Source organism: Micropterus dolomieu, linkage group LG23 (assembly GCF_021292245.1).
Source record: "Micropterus dolomieu isolate WLL.071019.BEF.003 ecotype Adirondacks linkage group LG23, ASM2129224v1, whole genome shotgun sequence".
Lineage (NCBI taxonomy): Eukaryota > Metazoa > Chordata > Actinopteri > Centrarchiformes > Centrarchidae > Micropterus > Micropterus dolomieu.
The window spans coordinates 6,084,032-6,109,555 of record NC_060172.1 but is presented as its reverse complement, the minus strand read 5'-3'; the positions used below and the strand labels follow the sequence as shown (position 1 = coordinate 6,109,555).

The 25,524-nt window shown below is 40.8% G+C and overlaps 2 protein-coding genes and 2 non-coding genes across 7 annotated transcripts in view; 1 reads left to right on the top strand and 3 right to left on the bottom strand.

Annotated features, from left to right (window-relative positions):
- The window catches only part of st6gal1 (ST6 beta-galactosamide alpha-2,6-sialyltranferase 1), a 33,860-nt gene extending 13,058 nt beyond the window's left edge, over positions 1-20,802 (bottom strand). Inside the window, exons 1-4 of one of the 4 annotated variants that reach the window (XM_046039429.1) lie at positions 20,547-20,603; positions 19,566-19,640; positions 18,188-18,364; positions 13,724-13,846 (exon numbers count right to left, since the gene is read on the bottom strand). In XM_046039429.1, coding sequence (XP_045895385.1) covers positions 13,724-13,735 — 12 coding nt within the window. In that variant the 5' untranslated portion in view covers positions 13,736-13,846; positions 18,188-18,364; positions 19,566-19,640; positions 20,547-20,603. Of the gene's footprint in view, positions 1-13,723; positions 13,847-18,187; positions 18,396-19,565; positions 19,641-20,546; positions 20,604-20,651 lie in introns of those variants that run through there. The other 3 variants (XM_046039431.1, XM_046039433.1, XM_046039432.1) reach the window with 3 other exon arrangements.
- Positions 20,363-20,434, bottom strand: trnae-cuc. The gene has a single exon. It is a non-coding gene; the product is annotated as a tRNA-Glu (tRNA).
- An 8-nt stretch (positions 20,803-20,810) lies between the features above and the next one.
- On the top strand, positions 20,811-20,882 carry trnaw-cca. Its single transcript has one exon. It is a non-coding gene; the product is annotated as a tRNA-Trp (tRNA).
- Positions 20,883-22,289: 1,407 nt separating this feature from the next.
- The window catches only part of ncf1 (neutrophil cytosolic factor 1), a 19,919-nt gene continuing 16,684 nt past the window's right edge, over positions 22,290-25,524 (bottom strand). Inside the window, exons 11-12 of the mRNA XM_046039435.1 lie at positions 24,567-24,733; positions 22,290-24,427 (exon numbers count right to left, since the gene is read on the bottom strand). Coding sequence (XP_045895391.1) covers positions 24,264-24,427; positions 24,567-24,733 — 331 coding nt within the window. The 3' untranslated portion in view covers positions 22,290-24,263. The remainder of the gene's footprint in view (positions 24,428-24,566; positions 24,734-25,524) is intronic.

The following is a 25,524-nucleotide window of genomic DNA, read 5'->3' as shown; positions in this document are numbered from 1 at the left end:
TGCGTTCATCACACATTATGTAGGGTTCAATGGAAGACAATGGTTTCATTTGGGAAAAATGACAATCTTATTAGACAACAAAAACATGAAATAATAAAAGTTAATTAATCTAAATAGTCCTGGAACGCCTCCCTAGGGAGGCGTTCCAGGCAGGTCCAGCTGGGAGGAGGCCTCAGGGAAGACCCAGGACTAGGTGAAGAGATTATATCTCCACACTGGCCTGGGAACGCCCCGGGATCCCCCAGTCAGAGCTGGTTAATGTGGCTCGGGAAAGAGAAGTTTGGGGTCCCCTGTTGGAGCTGCTGCCCCCGTGACCCGACCCCGGATAAGCGTATGAAGATGGATGGATAATCTAAACAGTACATTACTATTACAATACTACATTACATATTAAATTAATTTACGTTTAAATGGGCAATAAAAAATAATTATGAAAATAATTTACAATATATGCATCTATCTATGAATGTCAAATAAAAATAATAAAAACATTAAATAAATCAAAAATCAATGAAAAATGAAATGAGAAATAAATAATAAATTGATTAAAATTGAATTAAGGGTTCAGGTTTTAATCAGGCATTTCAAAGGGCAACTCTCTTTTCCCATTTGCATATCCATTTTCCTGCTACTTCAGTACAGACTGATGCAAACAGAATTTTTTTTTTATAAATTAATTATAAATCATTTCCATGACACACAAAATGTCTCCATGGACCACAACCCACAGACCAAAAAAAAAACACTAGAGGTGAGAATATAATGACGGCTTTTTCATTCAGACGAGATGAAACAAACGAAAACAAAAAGTGAATCCCTGCTTCTGATGCTGTAAGTAACTGAGTGAGTGAAACAACAAAGAAGAATAAGGACGTGGTTGCACGCCATCACTGCCTCGGGTGATGGGTGAAATCAGGGAGAAAGAGAGCAGGGAGGAGAATGAGGAAGATGGCTTGATTCATCGGAGGACAGGCCAGATGGAAAAAGAGGAGGGGAGGCGGGACGAGGGAGGCCTCAGGAGAACGAAGAAAAGAGAGAGAGAAATGGGGTAAGTCCATTACAGGAGCAGAAGCCGAACCGGGCGTCTGTAGTTCCTCTTTTTTCCACAATGCTTTTTCAGTCCATGCATTCGACCTCACTTTCCATCGGTACACTGAAAACAGGAACTGCTAAGGTGCTAAATGGTGGCAAAATGTAAACAAATACAGGCCGGAAAAATGGGCCTCAAGTTGAGTGACTTCATCACAATGTTTTACTTCCTGTTTCCATCCCCCCAAAACCACAGAATTATAGTAACTGTAGTTTCAACGCAAAGCATCACCATCTCCTAAGCAAAATTAAGACAAAGGACAATAAAAGGGTCGACAGAAACTAGCAATATCAATTTCAATACTCGTAGCTAATTTTATGGAGATATCTTGCCCTGAAAAACTGACATGCCAGCCACCATCATCTTTGGGCCTCACCGATAGTCCGACATTTCTTCTAGTCCTATGGTTGAGCTAGTGCTGAAGAGTGAGGCTCAGTCTGACAAAAACAGTAGTGATACAGTGAAATGTAATCACTGAGGCAAAATAAATCCCTACAGGGAGGAAGGTGGTCTAACATGACTCTACGTTTCCTGCAACAGGTAGAAGAATGCAGTTATTGATGATGTTATTGATGCCTCCAAAATCTGCTGATACAGGGCGCCCAAATTGGTCATATATTAGTGTGGCAGTGTGGTGGTGGTGGCACAGATGCTCACAAGTCTCTGAGCTAGAGTCCAAGTCAAGTCTCTGAGCTAGAGTCCAAGTCAAGTCTCTGAGCTAGAGTCCAAGTCAAGTCTCTGAGCTAGAGTCCAAGTCAAGTCTCAAGTCTCTGAGCTAGAGTCCAAGTCAAGTCTCAAGTCTCTGAGCTAGAGTCCAAGTCAAGTCTCTGTGCTAGAGTCCAAGTCAAGTCTCTGTGCTAGAGTACAAGTCAAGTCTCTGCACCTTTGAGCTAGAGTCCAAGTCAAGTCTCTGAGCTAGAGTCCAAGTCAAGTCTCTGAGCTAGAGTCCAAGTCAAGTCTCTGAGCTAGAGTCCAAGTCAAGTCTCTGAGCTAGAGTCCAAGTCATGTCTCTGCACCTTTGAGCTAGAGTCCAAGTCAAGTCTCTGCACCTTTGAGCTAGAGTCCAAGTCAAGTCTCTGAGCTAGAGTCCAAGTCAAGTCTCTGCACCATTGAGCTAGAGTCCAAGTCAAGTCTCTGCGCTAGAGTCCAAGTCAAGTCTCTGCACCTTTGAGCTAGAGTCCAAGTCAAGTCTCTGCACCATTGAGCTAGAGTCCAAGTCAAGTCTCTGAGCTAGAGTCCAAGTCAAGTCTCTGCACCTTTGAGCTAGAATCCAAGTCAAGTCTCTGCACCTTTGAGCTAGAGTCCAAGTCAAGGCTCAAGTCTTTGAGCTAGAGTCCAAGTCAAGTCTTAAGTCTCTGAGCTAGAGTCCACGTCAAGTCTCAAGTCACTCGTGGTTATAATGAATGTTGTATCACCTGCTGCATTAAATCCAGGCTGCTTATAAAACTGCTTCGCTATAAGGAATTCTGTAACCTATTTTTGACTTACAGAGCTCAACCATGTAATGTGCAATGCATGACAGCTTATTAACTACTGTAAGTCAACACATCCCGCAGACTCTCAAACCAGTGCAACATTGTCTATGAAGATTCTCAGTCATCCAGGTCAAGGGCAACTGGACTTGGTTGAAGATACTGGTAGATGTTTCGTCCCTCATCCAAAGGACTTCTTCAGTTCTGGACTTCAGTTCTGGACTGAAGAAGTCCTTTCGTTGGATAACAGTGCAACATTAACTAAATAAAACTGTAATGTTACATGATCAACAATAAACCTGTGACCTGTTTGCAGCCAACGTTTTAACGTGATAGCAGCCAGCGGGACGTAAATGATTACATTAACACTAATGTTAGATGGCCAATGCTTAGCTAAACATGTTTGCTAACCTATTTTGCGTTCAGCGCTTCTTTGTTTGGGCCTTGTTGTATGAAGTTTTAAAGCCAAAGTTTACGACGAATGGCTCAGCAGCTGCCGGTGTTTGTTGTCCTCTCTCGCGTGTGGCCACGCTCAGCTGATGCTACGTGTTACGTAGGCAGGTTATAGGTAACGGAGGGAGGGGAATAACAGCAAGCTCATCAGACGTTTCCTAAAAATAAACATTGCTCACGAGTCCTGCACCTCGAGTCCGAGTCAAGTCTGAAGTCTTTTGAGGACGAGTCTTAAACTTGAGTCCCCATCTCTGGGTGGTGGGAGGCTGTTTATTCAACACCAATATACGATTTTTAAGGCCGATTTTTCTTCTTTATTTTTCTTCTTTTCAGACACACGTAACACAAACAACAATTACCCCTAACATTTGCTATGTGTAGTTACTAAGGTTGGGCTCCTATACGATGCCATTGTCCATCGCCGATGGATACAGACATCCCAATGTTGAGCCGTCCTTGTGATTGTAGCCCCGGCCCTCCCTGAAGTCGCTGAAAAGACACGGGACTTTAATTTTTTCCACACGCTTATTGACGACGCAGCCTGTCAAACTATCAAACCCAACATGGTACCGATTGACATCATTTTAGACATCGCCCAACCATATAAGTTACGAGACCTCACCAAGATAACATGAGATAATGCAGTAAAAATAATACTTTGAACATAAGTACAGTTGATGAGCTAGAGGAAGTAGGTAGAGAGAAGGATGTCTGAGCTACTTTACTTAGCCTGCTGCCACCACAACCTGTGTCAGAGATCAGACTGACAATCTCAACCAGGATTTGATTCGACAAAAACAACGCCCAAACCTTATTCAGTATTATACAACAAAACCTAAACCTGTACTTAGTTTATGCAGTTTTCCCTGCTGCTACACAACATGGTCAAATGGAATCGATTGAATCCATCACACATATCAGACCCTATGGGACACAAATGCACACACGACTGCACATTTAGCTGCAGATGAGTGCAGGGAACTTTATACAAATCAATATGTTCCTACTGTGTGATTTCTATACATACAGCAGCTGATTTGCACACAGCCAGAGGCATAAAAAGCAGCAGCTCCACACTGAGCTGTCAGACACTCTGCTGCCATATGAGAAACTGACTTTAATTATTTGTCTGAATAACTACAGTGGGAACTGTAAGCCGACCCATATTAGATGTCTGATAGCAATATTTGGGAGCTAATTAAAAATAAATCAGATAACGTACTGCTGGATAGCACTTATCAAAACATAAAAAAAACAATCTTGATGCAGATTGATATTTTACAGTGTTCTCTGAAGGACAAACTCTGTAACGGTGAAAGAGTATGTCTGATGAGGTTGATTTAGGAGTTATTCATCAATAGATAACGCTAGGACTGGAAGTAACAATTCTTTCCAGTATAAATAAATCTATCATTTGTTCTATAAAATGTTTGAATGTCCATCACAATTTTAAGCCCAAAGTGATGTCTTTTAAAAATAATTGGGAAAAGAAAAACAGAAAGCTGGAACTAACGGAGGTTTGGCATCCATCACTTTAGATCAATAATTTGTCTAAATAATGTAAAATATTGTGAAAATACCAGTCATTAGTTACCAGATTATTATCTTCTAACAAAAACTTGACAACTCAGGTTTTCACCTACCAAAATGGACAAGCAGTAAATCACTGTCTGGTATGACCAACACAATATTAGATAAATTAAACATACACTGTTCTTTCTTGTGGGTCAGGCCTCTGTTATGATGAATTAGGTAGAATTATTATTATGAGCAATGGTGGAGAATGTTATGGCAGAAAATTGTGTCCTCTTACATTTAATCTTTTAATATTATCATTATTATTACTATTATTGTTATAGATATATGTATTGTGTTTTTATCCTTAACCTTTCCTCTCCTAAACTCCTTATGTTGGTCTGTCCACATTTACTAGGGTTTAGGTCAGAGCTGTGAGATTGTTTTGGTGTTTTCCTCTCCTCTCCCTGAATGTTCATTCAAGGCTGAGAGAGGATCTCTGTTCCCCAAAACATAGAAACCTAGACTGTGTAAATGATAATGCATCCCTTTGCTCGGGGCCAGACGCCCGATGCCGTCCTAGGCAGCAGGTCTCTGGACCAGCTGTATATGTCTTTTAGTACTTCTCTGTTTATTCTCTTTTCCACGACAATTTAGCACCCCAGATGGGACGGGCAAGAAATACAGACTCCGTTGAACGACAGAGGCCGGCTTAAAATCCTCCCTGTAGGGAGAAGCTGTGTTCAGTGGAGCCCTGACCTTTGCTCCGTTCCAGAAAGAAAAGGAAAAGAACTTACACAGTGAGAAATGAGTAGATAATTGAGAGAAAAGATAAAAAGAGTGAGATTGAACTGAAGTGGTCTTATATCTCGCGCCTGAATGATTTGCAGGACCCTCTATCTGCTTGTAAACTGACGTGTCCTGGTTTTCTCTGTGGTGTCCGAGGGTTTTTTGGGGTTTCCAGCTGATAAGTTAGGTTTGCAGCGCGTAGCCTCAGACTTAACCGAACTCAGTGGACCCAGATATCGCTATGGACCCGATTACAGACTAGCTAGAGAGAGTAGACTATGGCAAGAGTCAGAGTCAAGTGAAGACTGAGTCTGAATCCATCCCCAGATTACCTTCACCAGTTGTTTCACCAGAAATTGATGACTAAAATATTAGACATTAATGGGACAATTTGATAAGTGGGTGCAAAATGGAAGCTTTAGCCTAAAACTATTGAACCTGCTTAAGACATGTTTGGAGAGAAAGGAGAGCAGAAATGCAATAGAGCGTGCAGCCCTGTCCAGAGGAAAGTAAATAAAAATTCTGCAGTTCAGATGGGTAAGCTCAGAACTGAAAACTGATTAGCCTATTGATGACTGATGAAAGAAATCACAAGAACAAATCAACTGATTATTTCTTCTTTAACCCGAGGTACAAGTCACGGAATCCATTCCGGCTGATCCAGTCCTGGACTCCGCTCCTCCTCCTCCTACATGCTCCAGTCCCAGATCCAGTCCAGTAAGAAGAGTACGCCATGGGTGAAGCTGCTGCTAAAATCTGACTGGGCAGCAACATAGAGATGCAAAACAAACAAATTAAACATCCACTGACGCTCCACAGAAGGAAATGTCCAGTAAAAGTCAGATAAAGACAAAATTGGCTCTCCCTCCGGTTACCCAGTGAAAGAAATACCAGGGAAAAGAGGAATACTGACATTTAGGACATTGTTGAAGCCACGGCTCACGTGACGAGCCTGACTGAAACCTCTGACAGCTCCACAGACACAGCTGGAGCAGTTTGGATAAGGTTGTCAGAGAGTACGGCCCAGAACGACTGAGATAAACACAGTGATGAAAAAAACACAAATTCAGATCAAGCTGGACTTCCTCAAGATCAACATAATGTGCAGAAATAAGATGTTCCTTTCTTAATCATTAGCATCATATGTCACTCCAGCCAGACAAGAAGGAAAGCAGTCTGAAGTATGTACAGTCCAGAATTACCACTGGACTAAGTTCTGCCCGCATAATGCAGGCCAGCAGCTGAACTGCAAGGTCAGACCGAATCATGGAGGACTCTCCTAGTCCGCATGACCATCACCTTAGGACTACAGTGATCTGAAGCGAGACGCAATGAGACCCTGAAAGAGTTTGATTAATCCAGAAACTGCTGCTGGAGTAAGGACAGAAAGCACGAAAGAGCATGCTTAACATACAAAAGATCAACACGAAAGAAAATGATTGGTGCTGATGTCAAGCCATCCTGGTACGAAGAACCGGACAGTACAGAGGAAGGGGGCAAAGTAAAGGGCAAAAGTGGACATTGGAAAAGAGATGTTGCACAATTTCTAAACCAGACTGGCAAGAAAGAAAAAAAAAACACACTGGGTGAGTTACAACCTCTCACAGATAAAGTAAAAATCTCAAACACATTGAAACTAAAATGAATTCCATATTAAGACCTTAGTAAGTAATACTAAACTTGAACATCCTATGTTTGTGATGAATATGGAGCACAAAGGGGTTGGGAAATTATCAGAGTAACTGTAATTAGTTCAAAAGAAAAAGGGCTATTTTTCTATTTATTGCAAAATATTATCTGGACGCATGGAGCTGCTGCTGTTGTGTTGTTTCTGGCTCTTTTTCTAAGTTGAGCTGCCTCATGGGTGAATCATGGGTGATTTGGAGCTGCAAGGAAGGGAGGAGGTGGGATTCTCACCCGGAGTCTGCTGACTCACGAGTTCCCGGTGGTTGGGCCCGAGAACCGGGACAGCAAGGGTGGTGACATAAACAAGTCTGTTTTGACACACATTGCTGTGGTTCTGAGTACCGGTGAACTAGTTCCAATAACATCTTTTCCACACACCATGGGTAGACATTCATTCAACAGTGACCTCATGTCTGAGGTGCTAACTGAATGACAGTTTATAGCTGTAGGTTTCACAAAGTCAAGTTTGATTTGGAAACAAGAAGCGTTTAAAAAGGTATTAAACATGTTAGATTGTTTGTTAATATGTTTTGAATTCTCTGTTATAGGCTGGAGTCACCATCTCCTGTGATGACTCGCCTGCCCACTCTCACAATTTTCCATCAAAGGGTAAACTGTGGCGAAGGCCAACCAACAGAGCACAGAGTGGTAGAGTGTAAGTGGAGCAGAGCACCTGCGAGCACTAGGTCTCAAATCTTTACACAAACCTGTTATGGATTACATCAAATACGACATATTTCTCTGTTGGTGATTCGGCAAAAGGCCTGGTTAAAAATTTTACATTAACCACAGGGCTGGTCGGTTTCGTTCTGCAGTCCATCACAAGAAGCATGCTGAGATTTCCACTGTTGGCTAAAGCGGTCAGCTCTCAAGGCTAGTCTGTCTCAATTGCAACTGGAACAGACAGGATAAACCTGGGACATGTGATCACAGTGAGAGTACGTCTCTCCCTCCCACAGCGTACGAGCCTTTTCCATCTATTCCAAAACCAAACAGCATAAAGAGGTGATGACGAGTTTGTAGACAAAGGATCCTAATTATTGTCAAAGGTTAAAAGAGAGACGAACATCTCTCCCATGATTCATGGTGAAAAACGGTGCACTTGACAGACTCGAAACTGACGACACTGAGATGACAGAGCGTCACTGACTGAAAAGGCTCTCCACAGTCCGCCGTACTCGGGGACTACAAACACCTGACCTTTGACCTGCGTTCTCACTTAGGTGGTTGACCAGAAGACAGGTACCTGGCCTGCTCTGACACTACATCTTGGGGGGGGAAACCAGATGCTTGGTGCTTTGTTGTCCTGTTGCTTATTGTTTTTGTTGCTTATTTCATACTGAACTGGATGTTTGTGCGTCTGCACCCATTTGCTGCCTTTTAATGATAAAATGCACACTAACAGATTCCCACAGGAGAAGCCAGAACAGAGGCTGCCAGCTCATTCTATGTTGCTGAATGTTATTGTTTAACCCTTTCAAAACATGGTCCAGAAGGTTGCTCATGTGCGGGCCAAGGGACCACGTGGGCAAAACTGAACTAACAGATTACAATGACATTTGTGAATAACAGTGTTAATGCTTTTAACTTATCTTTTAAGTGTTTTCCTTTAATTGATATTGCCTACGGTACAGATGGATGATTAACAAGGGTTTGCACTAACTATCTATCTTAAAGTATGAGGTTGAATCTGCTTCGATGCTAGACTTAGCAGCTGTTCAGGGACAGAAATGGAAGGTAAACTGTCTGTGTTTTTGGACACGGTGTTATTGGTCACTGTGAGCTCCAAGATTAAGACTCGTTCAGAGAGGGTGAGACCGGTTTAGAACATGCTACTGTCAAGCCAGAGTTCTCTCAGAGAGACTGTGGAGCAAAACAACTACGAACCAACTCAAAATCTCAATGCTGTAGTAGTCTGTGTTTTTCCTACAGGTCCAGACGTGATCTTATGGTGGATTGAACTCACACCATGTGAATAAATGAAATGCTGTCTTGTAATTGTTGGCATGTTAAGTAAATTTGTTAAAGTTTTCCATAAACAGGAGACCAGAGCGGTGGCCAAAGCCTTAACAAGCCCAATCACTGAAATTCATTTCTGTTTTCCTTCCTGAGTGATGGCATCAGCAACTTACAGAGTGCTGGTGCTGTAAAACGGTGACAGTATGACAAAATGTTTGGTGACATTGCCTTCACAGCTGCCCTTTATAGCCACGGCTACTCTCCCTCACGTAGAGCCAGGGAGTTGTGTACTCATCAAGGGCCACAGGTTCTCCTTTTAATTGGTTTTCGGGGTCCTTTCCAAGTGCTTTCAACCACCGAAACCGTAGTGAAAGTCATGGGACGGGATACCTGGGTCCACGCCAGCCGCTGTAAGTCTATCCCGGAGCCCTGCGACGACGTCGAGCCTCCATCCACTCCCAACCGGCTCGAGCTCAGCAGACCAGAGGTGCTAAGGACAGCACTCCAGAAGTAACAACAAGTCACTATATTCTCGGTATTTTGAATTGACCGTACATATAGCCATAGGTCATAACGTGCGGGGCGGCTGTGGCTCAGGAGGTAGAGCGGGTTGGCCGTTAATCGGAAGGTCGGCTCCCCCAAGCTACGTGTCGAAGTGTCCTTGGGCAAGATACTGAACCCCGAATTGCCCCAGGCGTACTGCATAGTCTCAATAGATCAAAGCGCGCAGTAGCACCACTGAGCTTCCCACCGGAGGGGAGCGCCTGGGACAGAGTGCTGAATAGTTCTGTGCACGCCACTGTAAATTCTAGTTGCTATGCACGCCCGACCGGGAAGCTAAACTTTAGGCAGTTGCCTCTGCCTTCCACAGCCACTCTCTGACGCCCGCCAGACCAGACCAGAACGCATTCTCACAAGCTAAATATCCACTCCTTGCCCACGCAAGCACCACCACAGTAGCAACAGACGTCAACTTTAGATGTGTTCACCGAGGTGAGACTCATTCCAAGGTTCACACGGCTGGTCAGTCGGTGGGGGATTTCCCAGGTGTGGGCTGGATAGAGATATTAACATGTGATTGTCCGAAAGACTAATTGAATTCATTTTAAAGGAATCAATCCACAAATAAAGACCAAACTCTTTATTATGAATTTTTTTCCGGTGACAGCACCATTAGATTGGTGAGTAATGCACACACTTGGAAAAGCTTTTATCTGATGGAACCAGGCAACAGTTTTTCAAAACAAAAGGTCTCAGACACAAAAGTAGTCCTGCAAAGAAACATTCACACTTGTAGCTTTCGTATATGTCCTTGTTTTATCCCACAAGTTAATCTAGGAGACATTATAGATACCACGCTATAGGTCAGTTATCAATATGTTACACATGATATTTGATAGCCGAGGTTCTCATCCGGGATGAGTACAAATATAAATATGTTTGATCCCCTGCTTGTTCATAACTAAACATAGTCTGTGTTCTGCAAAATTGTCCAAGACTAATTTTCTATTGTCAATTTTCTGTTCTTGGATGTCCATTTATGGCCAGAGGGAGGTGTTTTATGGCAGAAAATTGTGTCCTCTTACATTTAATCTTTTAATATTATCATTATTATTACTATTATTGTTATAGATATATGTATTGTGTTTTTATCCTTAACCTTTCTTCTCCTAAACTCCTTATGTTGGTCTGTCCACATTCACTAGGATTTAGGTCAGAGCTGTGAGATTGTTTTGGTGTGTTCCTCTCCTCTCCCTGAAGGTTCATTCAAGGCTGAGAGAGGATCTCTGTTCCCCAAAACATAGAAACCTAGACTGTATAAATGATAACGCATCCCTTTGCTCGGGGCCAGACGCCCGATGCCGCCCTAGGTGGCAGGTCTCTGAACCAGCTTGTAACTCAATTAGTTGCTTCCTTTGGCGGGTGCTACTTTCATTCACTGTTTGACACTAAAGTTTATGTCAGTTTCTGTCAAGTTTAAGGCTGTTGTACAACAAGAAGCCAGAAGGTACAGCGTAACGTGCAAAGTTGATGCTTCCTCTGCAGGCTGGTTTAATCTTGCGTGTCATGTGACCAGAGCGTAATCGCAGCCTTCACGATTACAAAATCTCGTTTTATTACATCGCGATAACATCGCAAATGCAAGTAATCTTTCAGCCCTACTCATGCATTTCCAGATAATATATATAATCAATTGTGACAAGATTTTAGTGGCTTTGCCAGTTGAGATTGTTGAAATTGAACCCCGAGTCCGGCTGTGAATGGGCCATCTGCACTTCCATCTGAAATTAAACACAGCAACGGAAACAATCTCAGTGAAAGACCTCAGGGAGAAAACACAGAGGGGGAAACAGCTGCTTCCACTTTGCTTCAATGGAAGAAAGAAGTTGTTTGAATCCTCTAAATTCCTCTTTGGTGACACAACTCTGTCACTGCGACTATTTCAAGCCATGTGATGCCTCTCTTAGCTTAATGGCTTAGTGATGTTAGTTTTAATCAATCTTAAGTATAATTTAACCTTACTGACCTTGTAAGTTAAGTTGTGATCAAACAGTTGTTAGTTTACAGATCCAGCACTTACATTTTGAGTCATGTTTTTGTCCAACTTATGAATGCCAGTCTAATATTCACTCTCTTTTGGCTCCATTTTTATAATTAAAATATCTGGCTCTTTAGGTGCTAAACGCTCCCCTTCGTTCACCAGCTCATCTCTCAATGTGTATGTCTGCTGTTTGGTGCTGAGCAAGTAGCGTGCAGTGAGTTTTTTAACCCTAAAGGCACTATTAGAGTGGCGAGTGAACTTGAACACTAAAGATTTGGGCAGGACAGCTAGACTTTCAGCTGAAACACCAGTGTTTCCCCTGGCGTTCTTTCCAGTGGGAGTGGGAGACCCGGAAGTACTAGAGTCACGGAGCGGGCGGGATGTGGATGCGAGGTGTCGCCGCACACGCTTTTGGCATTTTAGCGCTAAAGTTAGCAGCTCCTGATGGAGCTCGCTACAGTTAAGCTACATTCAGTTATTGGCCGACGAGTCCATGAAATCCAGTTCATTTTGTTGCCATATTCTGTTGCTTTCCGTTTCCGTGTTTTGCAATTTAAGCACATTTAGTCAGCAGAAAGGGTGTGTAATCATGTGGTGGATGAATAAAATTAAGAAAATATTACATATTGAATCACTATCAAGGAATTTTATCTATAATGACAATATGCAATAGAGAAATATTCAAATGCATGTGCAATTATTTATGGGGACAATTCACAATAAATGTATTGTTGCAGTACATGTATTGTGAATTGTTCACTATCAAACAGGTTATTACTTGACAGCCTCCATATGCTGATAAACACAGGGTAATAAGGGGGTCTGACGGAGGCTCCTCTCACGTGGGCAGTGCTCCTCCTTGTTTACAAAGCCTGACCGTAGCTCCACGCACGGCCCCACCGCCTCTTCCAAATATGGTCACGTCCGGTGCAGCTGGCGGCGCCCTATCGGCCAAACTCGAAGCTTCAAAACGGCAGTCCACAACCCAACGGGTGACGTCACGATGGCTACGTCCACTTCTTGTGTACAGTCTGTGGTGTGGAGGAGACACCGAGCGCTGAGCCCACCCCTCGCTGAAACACCGAGGCAGAGCGGACAGAGGTAGCGCTTATAAAGACCAAAACATGGCAGTTAGTTTATCTGTTTGTTTGGCTTAAGTGCTTTGTGCAGAAACGCTAATAATGCTAGGAAACTCCCGAATTTTATAAATGCATCAACATTTTGGCAGATTCCAAGATATTCAGTTTTACAGTTAATTGCATTTTTATAGTCAAATTTTGCGATTCTGTATGTAAATAAGTAAAATGTATTATTCATTTAATATGCATATGTTGTCACAGTGTTTTCTTCACTTAGAGGCGGGGTGTTACAGAACTGTATAATCAAACAGCTGTGGACCTCCAACATGGCTGCCGGAGGACGTGACGCCCGCCGCTGAATGAACGACTGAATAAATGTAACGGCTGCATCGCTGCAGAGATTCAGAGCCTCAGACAGATGGCGGTGTCACCTGATATCTGCTTAAAGATGTCGCCCTAAATCCCCTGCAGTCACACATGCACACGCACAGGCAGCCAGAGGTGTGTGCGCGCATCATGCATGGGCTTATAGAGCCATAAACTACTCAAGATTAAAAGGTAGGAGTGTGTGTGTGTGTGTGTGTGTTTTAATCTGGCCAGGCAGAGTGACAGGGAGTTAGATGGTTATGTATGTGTCAGCAGCAGCAAAGCTCTGAATCAAACCACATAGAGGCTGATTGGTTGGTTGCAGCGTGACATTTATGCCCCGGCCCGTCAGAGAACAAAATCCAGCTGCACGACTTGTTCTCTCTTTATTTATTTATTTTTTTTCAGAGAACTGTGAGAGCAAAGAAACGGGTTTGTAGAGATGATTTAATTTCCTGAGTGAGTTTTGAAGCATTTCTTTTAGCAGATATGGTTAGTTACATCCGCATATTTCATACTACTGTAGGTGCATCGGTGCAATGAATGAATCATGACACCTACAGCAAGTGTTACTACTGTTGAAGCCGTGAGTCATCTGGAAATCTCCCCTCACGAAACACACATTCCTGACGAAAGAACCACCCACATTCTGACTGAACCACCTGACTGACAATTTCACTGGGAAATGATTTGTATTTTAAACACCGGACCCGTGTGGAGGACTTGAGCGAGACCCAGTTGCAGCTGCTGCTGGTCAGCGCGGTGATGTTACCTTGTATCCCATGGTGTGTGGTGCCGCACGCTGTGTTGCTGTTGTTGCTGCTTAGAAACAGACTGCTGCCTTCAGGTTTCCCCTCATCGCCTAATTGGACGACATTGTGAGCTTTCTGGGATCCTGCACACACAGATAAACACGGGGAACATATCTGTTAAAGTGCTCAAAGGGAAATGTTGGTAATCCTTCAATTTTAGTGATAAGAGTTTTCTTACGACTTTAAGCTAGGCTAGGCAACGCTGGAGAAATTAGTAAGACGTTGAAAGAGTCCAACCGAAGAAATCCCACTCTCTCCAGGCCTCCCCAAAACACAGAGTGCACGAAGGCAGATAGGCCAGCCAATCAAACGAAACGATTGGCTGTGCTTATATTAACAACAAAAAATGCTTCTAAAACAAAGTGCAAACCCCAGCTTTAAAGATATTGTTAAATTTGAGCTCCTGGTAGCTCCACAGCTTCTGAGTGACAGTAGTTTTATTAGTATTTGATGTTTCTGCATTCCTCCAGTGGTGAAAGTACATTTAGTCTAAGTACTGTACTGAAGCACAAATCTGAAGTACCGTAAAACTTTGATTAACAGACTAAAGGAATATAAATAATCAAGGAACGGACACATTCGGACTTAACGAGTGCTTCAAAGGTAACGGGAGTCGGCACTTTTTTGCCTTTTCATTTCTTGTATCATGTCGGTTACACCGGTAAATCTATCAGAATTAGACTTTGGGGCTCGTTGTTTCCGTTGAATGAACTGAACGATTGAATTGTGGCGAATCTAACCGATCTAACGATGTGCAGCATGTCCAAACTGACACATTGATCGTACGCTTAAACATTAATATTTGTATTAACGATATAAGCAGCTTAGAAAAAAACACCGTATTTGGTTTCATACTGCACGTTGCTGCAGCTCCTCTTTTCACCCTGTGTTGAAGGCTTCGTTTTAGCTATGGAGTGATACATCTTGTCTCTACATGATCTTTGTTGGGAGTTGCACATGCTCAGTTCCTAGTTAAGGACTACTAGCCAATCAGAAGCAGAGTAGGACGGGTCAGCGAGAAGCCGGTGAACAGCTCGGGTTCAGCCGTACGTGTTGCCGACCGGCTCGGCAACACGGACTGGAGCGAGAGTTTCAGAGCGGTGAGTTATTAATCTGTATCCATAAAGTTTTAACTGAGCTCTGTCTCTACATCACAGGAACAACTTTATGTCCACTGACTGCCTGGAGGGTAGCTGGTGTTTGGAAGGGAGAGGAGAGCTGTGTGCTGCAGCTTGCTGTCTTTCCACCAGTGTTTTTGAGGGCTTGTTGGACTAGTCGCTTGGCGAGCATTATATGAGGGAAGCGGCTGGACTACAAACGAGCTGTTTTCAGGCAGTTCAGAGCAGAGTGGGAGATGTGAACTCCCTTTGAGCTGGACTTTGGGCTTTTTCACTTTGCAAACCTGTTACATGCACAAAGAAGGTAGTTAACTCAGTAAAGGAGAGGGAAAAAAGCCAAAAAGCAGAACACCACCTCTTTAAGAGGCTTTATACATTAAAAGAACTTCTATAAAAACCAGACCAGGCGTTTAATCGAGACCTGTGTTATTAAATGAAGTTTTACGGTACTTTAATTGTCTTTTCTTCTCATGCCACTTTCTACTTCTACTCTGTACATCTCAGCTGGCCATACTGTACTTTTTACTTCACTGCAATTACCTGATGGCTGATATTTTTTATGCACCACAACACCATGGCAAATTCCTTGTATGTTAAAACTTGACAATAAACCCATTTCTGTTATTGAGGCCGTCCGTGTCCCGTTCTCTCTCTCTCTCTCTCTCTCTCTCTCTAACACACTGACAATGGACCCGTCTGTGAGTAACATTCAGTGAGTGATTCGAGTTATTCGTTCGCAGGAGGAATGGGATGCGTTCAAGACAGCGACCTGCTAACATTCATCTGCAGTGATTTAACAGCATTTGTGTTCAAGGGCGTCACTTTGTGTTGTGGTGGGGACAGATTAGGGCGTGAAGAGACACTTAGCTTGCGAGACATCACAACACGCGATATTAGGTTCTCAAGAACGAGACGATAAGATCCTTAAAAAGTGTTTTAAAGATATTCTCAGTGTCGAGATATATGAGTGGGGGGGGGGGTCTGGGGGAAATTGTGATCTTTAAACACTTAATTTCCTGCATTCTGGTGAAAGTTTCTGCACCAATTTATGGTGGAAATGTTTTTATTTATGTAAAAGGAAACTTCAGGAAAATTCAGGTTGCATGTGACATTTCAAAATATATAAATATAACAGAATCTAAGTGAGTGCAGCTCTCAGTCATTCTGTGCTGCTGTTTCTCCTGTAGATCAACTTTTCTCCAGTAATATCATCCCTGCTGAGGCAACACACATGTAGGCAGGATTTAGTCTTCCCTCCTCTTTTGTCATGTCACACAGGGAGAGAACGGAAAACTTTGGGTCATTTTATAATCAGCTAAAGTTACTGTTTTTGGACAATGCACAGTTCTTCTATATTTAAATGCATTGCATGTTTTCTTATTGTGCAAAAAAACCTTTATAAAAGGTAATTTTATTTGTTATTTAACTGCAAGCTATATTTCAGAACATTTTTTAACACATTATGCTTTAAAAAGCATAATCGTCCACCCATAACACACCCGCACACAAGCGTAACGTTAGCGTAACGTTAGCCTACTAAAAGAGGACATCTATAAAGGAAACATTCACTGATGTGTTGCTGCTATTTCATTTTGCAAACACTATCTTTCTCCAACTAAATTCTCAGCTCATAGGCTTAACCTTCACAAATGACCGTTCTCAGTTCAGTAGTTACCTGAACGACCGTGTTTCAGGTCAGCGAGTGGGCGTACGCAGCTCAAAGACTCGGTGAACGATTCTTTTGAACGAATGGTGATTCAGCACACCGAACACGACTGCTTTGTTTATCACTATGACGCAGACAGAGAATGTCAGGAAGGCAACGCTAATGAAAACGGAGATGTAAAGAGAGAGAGCAGAAAACAAGAAGGAGGTGGCAGATCCAGCAACAGGTGAGATTCACAGCAAACACGTGGGAAGGTCAGGTAAAAAAAAAAACAAACAGGTTTATCAGGATACGAGCCTCATTTCTGCTCTTCACTGAATACACTCCGTTAGTTTGACTCAACGTGAAGCAATGGAGCTGTAGCCGATATACCGTTCAGTAATTTATTGTGTCAAAAGTACTTGGCAAGTAAAATATTTGCAGTGGAGCACCTGGTATATGTTAATTGATTGATTTAAGGAAGTGAGGTTGTGCAGAAAGAATCCGACAGAACTGATTGTGTGTGATTTTTCTTTTTTTATTTCCTCTTGTGGGGACAAAAATCAATCTGAATTGACCCGGAGAGATGAAGTGGAAGAAACAAGTGACAATCAGGCGAAGAAAAAGAGAAAACACTTACAAAGAAGGAACGTTAAGTTAGTACAGTATTAACCGTACATGAAATAATTACTAAATTATAGCAGTCAATGAGTAATGAGGTTGCCAACCGTAATGGGACGCGACACGTATTGAACTCGCGCTTTGTTCCGTATTTTTGAGAATCATTTCAGTCAAAGCTTACAGGAGGTAAATATTACAGGTTAGACTATCGAGTCAGGGCGATTTGTATGAGATGGAAGGAAATTGTCACAGAACAAGCTTCTCATTGGCCGTGACTCATGATGGCGTTCTGTATTTCCATTCCAGGAAGATGGTAAGAACTAATGAAGTTCAAAGGCACTTCCTCCTACAATGTAAAACATGCAGTGAAATGGTGAACATTCACTTTAAAAAGGTTAATTCCGCAATTTTAGATTTTAAATTTTAATGCCCTCTTAAAATTAAAAACACATGATGCCTGGTATACGAATACCAGCAACCTTAAGGATGCACTGTGTGTGTGTGTATACTCTATATCAGTCTTAATTAGGACTGCAACTGACGATTATTAGTCCATAAAATGTAAAAAAAATAAATAAATAATGTGACAAATGCTCATCACAAAGCTTCAAAGTTGCTTATTTTGTCAAACCAAACAAAAACCCAAGAAATCATAAATGACAAAAGGAAAACAGCAAATCCTTACATTTAAAAAGCTGGAACCACCAAATATCTGACATTTTATCTGAAACAATTAATCGTTTCTCACAAAAGAAGTATTTGGACATTAAATTAAATGTTGATGTTTTGTCTTGTTTTGTATTCTCGTGACATTTTTGATGCCAATGAAGCTTTTTTTTTATTTATTTTAAACACAGAAGCCAAATAAGATATTACACATTTAATAAGCAGGCCATCATCAGAGACCATGCAAGTCACCACAACATCATTACAAGACCATGACAGACAGATATCAAGCTAATCGATCTAGCTTTAGCTTATCTAAGATGTTACGATGATATTCGTTGATCTGTGTTAAGTGATGCTGCTCTGTTACCAACCCGTCAGCCGCGTCGTTCCTCTGATTTATCGTCGTTACGATACCGATCAGGTCGTTGTTCCCGCCGCCATGTTCCCGGTGCGTCCCCGTCCCGCTGTCCGTCCGTCCGGTCCGAGGCCGTGTTCGGTGTCCGGTGGCATTTGGAGAAGTATAAACCTGACCGTCTTCTTCTCTGTCGCTGCACAGGATGCAGCACCGAGCGTCAAGCTGACCACAAGACAGAAAAAAGGCGCTTCCGTCGTGGTTTTCAAAATAAGAGCTAAGCTCGATCGATGGTTTGAAGTGCTTCTTCATTTTCTTCTTTACCTATATAATGGCATAAATGCGCCATACAAAAGAGACTCCCCGCTGTTAAAACCAGCAACAGTAGTATAGGTAATACAATTGTGAATGGTCAAATGTTATAACAGTAATCTCTGCTATTGTCTTTCTTTCTGGAGGAACAAGCATTTTAGCTCTGTGCTGAGAAACCTTTTAATTCTAATGTAATTTATTAACAACATATAACACATTTTTTATACTACATAAATAATAATAGCATAATAATATAATAATATTTCTTCTAAATGCTATACAACATACATCAAATCAACGTTGGAGAGGTGTGCAAATACAGTCGCAGGAAAAATTAACCCCTAGGCTTCACCAAAAGAAGAAGCAAACCTATTTGTGTTTAATTAAGTACGATGTGTATTTCTATTGTAATGACTTAGATGGCTTCTGATCAGATCACATTTTATGACCAGTTTGTGCAGAAATTCAGGTAATTCCTTTTCCTTTTCCTTGACTGTATATAGTATATGAAAAAAAATAAATTTAAAAGTCCTAAATGTAAATTGTTACGTAGTTACTTTGCACCACTGATTATGTCGCGGTACCACACCTAGAATTGTGGATCGCTGACTGAATGTCTTGTTTCGTCGGTTTAAATTATTCATTGTAGCTCAACTTATTTATAATTCATTAGGGGGTTTCCAAACAGTTTGATAATAAATTGACGATCCATAAGCACGTCCACTTTCCATTTAGCCTAAGTGTGTTTCTATTAGACCTATGGTTTACCACTACACCATGAGGGAAGGATACGCTGGCTCTCATCTGCTCTGACTTTATGACGTCATTGATCTCAGAAATTGCTCACAGAATTTATCAGTGTATGTATAATTTATTAGGGCTTTCCCAAACAAGCTAAATATTATAATAAGATGATGATGCTCCAATAGCACATTCACTTCCCCTTTAGTCTAACTAAGGTTTTCATTGTTGAGGTAATCCATTTTCTATTATTACTTCTCCATGCATCACTGCATTTTTTGTTATTGTCCTGTAGTGACGTAATACTTTATATATATTTTAATTTGAAGAGATGGGATTATCACCTGACATCCGGTTTTCTCATGCTCAAATCGGTGTAACTTGCCAGATACCTCTGCAGCAGCCAAGACACGCAATCTCTGCAGAGAAGGGGGGGGAAGATGAAGATGCACATACACAAACAGACCAGAGGACATCTGTCCTGAATTAGTGACTGATTTTTGAATGTCAGCATCACTATTACCACAGCTGTCATCATACTATAGGAGTATTATTACTGTAATATTTATTATTTCGTTTGGTTAGGCTGATGGTGTACTCTTCTACAGTATGTTAGAAAAGTATACAAGATAAAACTTTATTGATCCCCAGATGACAAAGTCACATGTTACAGCAGTACAAAAAACAAGATGTAGGACCCATATAAATACAGCTTAATGAGATATCACAGCACTTAGGCCATACACTTTGTGCACTGTGCAAAAAGCTGTAAATGTTAGGTCATTAATTGAGTAAATGTGTTTAGATAGATTTTTGTTTGTTTTACTGTGAAATATTATTTAAACATGCTAACAGGCAAAGAGACAGATTGTAAAGAGTGTGTGAATCTGAAAGTAGGGTAACAAACAAATGCAGAACTAATACATAAAATGAACATATATTAATGTAGACATACAAACAGAGATAAATAAAGAAATATCATGTATGCGTAATAGACATTTCTGTATGTAAAAATACTTTTAGGAGTTATATGTATAATTAATTTATGCATTAAATTGTTGATTCCTTATTGACTCCTGTTTGTATTTCTATTATTATTCTTTTATTTCTCAAGAAGTTACATTCAAGAACAAAATAACAGTTCCCTGACCGGGAATCGAACCCGGGCCGCGGCGGTGAGAGCGCCGAATCCTAACCACTAGACCACCAGGGAAGAACACGCTTATCTTCATCTCCACTCTATTTATTGATAACGTCATATGTCAGCTATTTTCAGGTTTTATCTATTAATGTCATCATTAACCGCAGAAACCCTTAACGCTTACCTACATTTAGACCTTTCGTGTGTCAGGACGAGCTCTTCGTGTCAGTGGCGGTTAACTCGGTTATCGTCCTGAAGTTAACGTCAACAATAGCTAAACTTAACTCACCGAGAATTTGTATCACGTTACATGTCCTGACCGGTTAGCACGGTCTGTAGTTGGCGGGTCAGCGGTGCCTTGTTTACTATCTCCGTACTGAACGAACACATATTCTCTCTCACACTTTGTCCATCTTCATTAATGCATGGGTCCTATTTTCGTTTGTGGGACCTCGTGGCGCAACGGTAGCGCGTCTGACTCCAGATCAGAAGGTTGCGTGTTCAAATCACGTCGGGGTCATTCTTTTCCTCAATAATTGTCATTTTTACACATTTATCTTTGGGTCAACGGCGATCCAGGTAGTCAAAATATATTCAGAAAGCTCTAATGGCGCAGTTACTGATATTAATAACATAAATAAATAAAGTATGAAATGTGGGAGATCCACATGATCATAGAGAACATGACTTATCAATACATAGCCTATATAAATGCTGAAATAAATATGTAAATAAACAGATTAAAGACTAAATAAATGTGGAATGTCTTTGCAATATTTCTATGTGTACTCATATTTCTGTATTTCTACATTTACAGTGTCACTGTGCACAGGCGACAAACCTAGTTTGATTAGTTATCTAATATTATCCTCACCATGACATGTTGAAATTGTTGGAGGGAATATTGGATAAACACAGGATTATTAGAAAATGCAAAAGTCTGTTAGATTGAGAAGTTATAAAGGTATAGTGTCCTGAGGTAGAAGGATTCTGAACGTTTACTTAGTGTAGTAGCCTACCTACTTTTACCACACTGTAAAAGTACTCTTGCATTGAAAATGTAAAATAAAAGTATTATGTATAAATAATAATCAATCAATAATAATAGTACTTTATACTTGTATAGATTATTATTCTTCATGCAATAATGTTAAAACAGGATTTTACTGTTGTAGTTATTGAGGTGGAGCTCATTTTGAATTATTTTGTAATAATTATTTTTATTATGAATTCGTCTGCTGATTATTTTCTCCATTAAAGTGTAATTCTGAAAACATTGAGAAATGCTGTCACAGCGACCCAGAGTCCAAAGTGACACATTCACAATGCTAGTTTTGTCCAACCAACAGTCCAAACCTCAGTATTATTAACAACATTCATTGTTTTGTGTGTAAACATCTTCCTTTGTAAACTAACTTGTGACTGAAGCTGTCAGATAAATGCAGTGAACTAAAAAGTACAATATTTCCCTTTGGGCTTTTGAGGTGTAGACGTAGAAAGTGGCATGAAAAGAAAATATTCAAGTAAAATAAAGGTACCTCAAATTTGTACTTAAGTACAGTCCTTGAATAAATGTACTTAATACTGTCTGTCACTGATAGTGTCAGTCAAACAGAGTGAGAACTGGAACAGCTGATGTTACATTCAACTTTTTGGCGTCCTCCACCTCATTTTTAAATGTGCTGCAGCTTGTTGACTTGGAGGCTTTTTTATTTGTCCACTTTGCTTTTAAAGTACTCCATTTATGGAAAGCTGTGGTCTGTAGAGCAGAAGAACATAAGTGAAAGATTTAATTTCAGAAGGGTTGAAAGTAGTAAAAAGTAAAAGTTTCGACACATGTATTTTCTGAACCCAAAGTGAGCTTTTGTGTCTGCATCTTTTCAGACGAGGAGGCACTGATGATACGTTTTGTAAGAATTGACAATAATTTGTACATTTTGTTTTATTATTTTATACACATATTTAGCAAATAAATAAAAAAAAACAAAGCTCTACATATCACATGCTTGGAAATAGATCTAAATGCTTCCACACATACGACACAAACAGAAATAAAATTATACATTGCAACCAAATGAATTCACCTTTAACAAGGAAACATATCTTTTTCATAGCATCTTTCTACTTGCAGTGCAAATGTGAACACCAGCGGCAAACAGCGAGGTTGCTGAACACATCAAATAAAAGCAAAACAAGTCGTGCTGGATTTTCAGAGAGAAAAATCTAAGCAGGTTTTGCCGTTTTTGTTACACTATCGTGGTGCCGCGGCGGCGATAGCTAAAATATTTTAGGCCAGTTAACATCAGTTCTCAGATTAGCCTAGGCTAACAAATAGTGCTCACATGTAGGTGTTTGATCTTACGATTTTTAGATAATTAAATTTCCAATATTGTTGATTATTATTGAAGACCAGGACTTATTTGCTGTCTAGTAGAGATGAAAAGCTTGATGTCATGCTAGTTTAGCGTAGCATACAGACTGGAAACAGGGGGGGGTTAGCTTGGCTTTGTCTAAAGGGAACAAAATCCACCAACCAGCACCTCTAGGGCTCATTAATTAACACGTTATATCTCATTTGTTTAATTCTACAAAAAAAATGAAGTGTAAAAACGACATCTTGTGTGTAACTTCCTTGAGTTTCCACTGGTTGACTCGTTGGAAACTTGCAACGACACTGTGCAGAGTCAAGAAATTGTTTGGCACGTAACCCACCATGAAACAGGGAATTTATATACTCTACAAAAAACATAGAAAGTGTTAATAAAGTGACCTTCAGAAGTGCTGGTAGGAGAATTTTGTTATCTTTAGACAGAGCCAGGCTAACTGTTCGCCCCTGTTTCCAGTCTTTGTGCTAAGCTAATCTAACTGGGTGCTGATGTAAGAGCGCTCTCAATCTTCTCATCTAATCTCCACCAGAAAGCGTATTTCCCAAAATATCAAACTCTTTCTTTAAATGTTTCATTATATGGAGATACATTCAGACTTCATCATAGAGTTAAATTCATTCTTAGCCTGGAGACGGCACAAAAATTACACAAGAATGAAAAGAAGCCTAAACACAACGATACTGTTATCAACACCACAATGCCAATAACGAGAAATGTGTTTCCTGATCATAACGTTACAGTTTAAGGGTTATGAAAATTAGATAATCAAGTTGGGATCACAAGACAACGGGCCTGAGATACTGCTGATGTTTAAAAACACAGCTGTGGTAGCAAACATCAACACTGAGCTGGGAGTAAAGTCTGGGGGCAATAAATCAGAATCAGTTCAGTGAGTGTATCTTTGTTTTTGTATGTAGAAACATTAGGCAATTCATTGCACCGTATGTGCTGCTTTCAGGTTGCCGCCACCGTGTTATTCTTAATATGACTGCAAGATGGCATCAAAGTAAAGCTTTTTAAAGAATAACTTGTTTACAAACTCAGTGGAAGGAACCAAACATCATGAGTGTCCGCTGATATGTCTTCTTCACCATAGAAGCAAATGTGGATTTATCCGCTACTGAAACCAGTCCCCAACAAATGCACTGTTTCCTCAGTGACCAAGTGTTTTTTCGGAAATCACTATAAATATTTGTGAGATGTTTGGAGCTGAGCGCCACAGACAGGAAGAACTGAGAGTGGGTCTAACATGGTGTTGGTTTTGGTTTTTTTGCATGGGATTTTTTGACAATAAAGACATAATAGACTTATTCTTTAAAGTCATTAAATAAAAAACTAGTCTTTCATAGTTGCTGGAAATTTTCCGAATCCCAATTCCATGACTTTTACTCAAATGACCACCTGCCATTCTCCGTCTAACTGATCTCCTATTAGTCTACGCTTGAATCTGAACCGTCTGCAAAACATTTAGGAAGCAAAAAAGCCGAGTTTCACGACATGCGGTGACTCCCGTGCTAGCTTGTGGAGCTGGAGTGTGACTTGTGGATGCTGACTTTCTTGCGGGTGTTGTCGCTGCAGCGCTCCAGGATGAGCTCCGTACTGGGCCGGGGAGGGATGACCGGAGCCTCCTTCTTCAGCTCGCTCTCTGAACTGGAGCCAGACAGCTCGGGAATGTTTTCTGTTGGTTACAAATAACAAAATTATGGGTGTGTTTTATGTTTTATGGGTAGATTGCCGGTGCCATTTGTTTTCCACAGGTTGAACTGAGCTTTGCTTGATCAAAATAAACTTGAGACATGTCAGTATGTTTTCATTACCCTTGTTCTTCCTCTCCCTCAGTGGTGACTTTTGAGCGTTCTTGTGTGGCACTGCGAGGTGGCCGCCCTTCTGCTGGAGGTATCGCCGGCTGTTCCTGCGGTAGCTGTCCTGGCTGAGCTGCTGACGACCCCTCTTGTGGATGCTCTTGGCATTTCGGATGGTGGACCTGAGACCGGAGAAGGACACACAGAGTCGCACCAGTTTAGTGGAGGTGTTGATCTCACAGCTTTTTTAAATGCTCCCTGCTTTAAGAGTGAATCTTAAAATGAATCGTTTCATCACTAGAAATAATTGTTCAGGCCGGCAAGTGTTTTCATTATAAGAGGGAAGAACCAACGTGAAAGTAACATCAATTTCTCAAGCACAAAGATTTTAGACTCGTCTGATTATGTCAGTTTGTGTTTTGTTTAATAACTCAATAAATGTATTAATAAATGAGTCCATTTGTGTGTAAGCAGGCCTGCATGTTAACATAAAAATTATCTAACATGCTGAACGTAACGTGTGTGATAACTGAACTCACGCTGATACGTGATACTATGAGCATTTATGTTAAATGCTAACTGCACACATTTACATGATAATGTTGAGATGTTGATGATTCAATTAAATACGAACCAATAAAACTTTATTCATCCCTGCAAGATCTCATTATACAGCAGCTTGCCTCTAAGTCTGTAAGCATGTTGAATTTGTAACAAATACATTAAAAGGCAAATAAAAATCTCCAAATATATAAAATATCCAAAAGTATCTAAACAATACACAAAGTTATGAAGCCATAAGAAAGCAAAAAACCTGCTTTTGGAACTTTTAAGCCTCAAACTCTCAGAAACCTTCCAAGGTTTCCTGATAGTGTTTCTACAAACGCACATTTACACAATATGTACACTGTTAATTTTTTTATTTTATTTCTTAAAATTCTCCCAACAGCAGTCAATAAATCAAAAAAAAAAA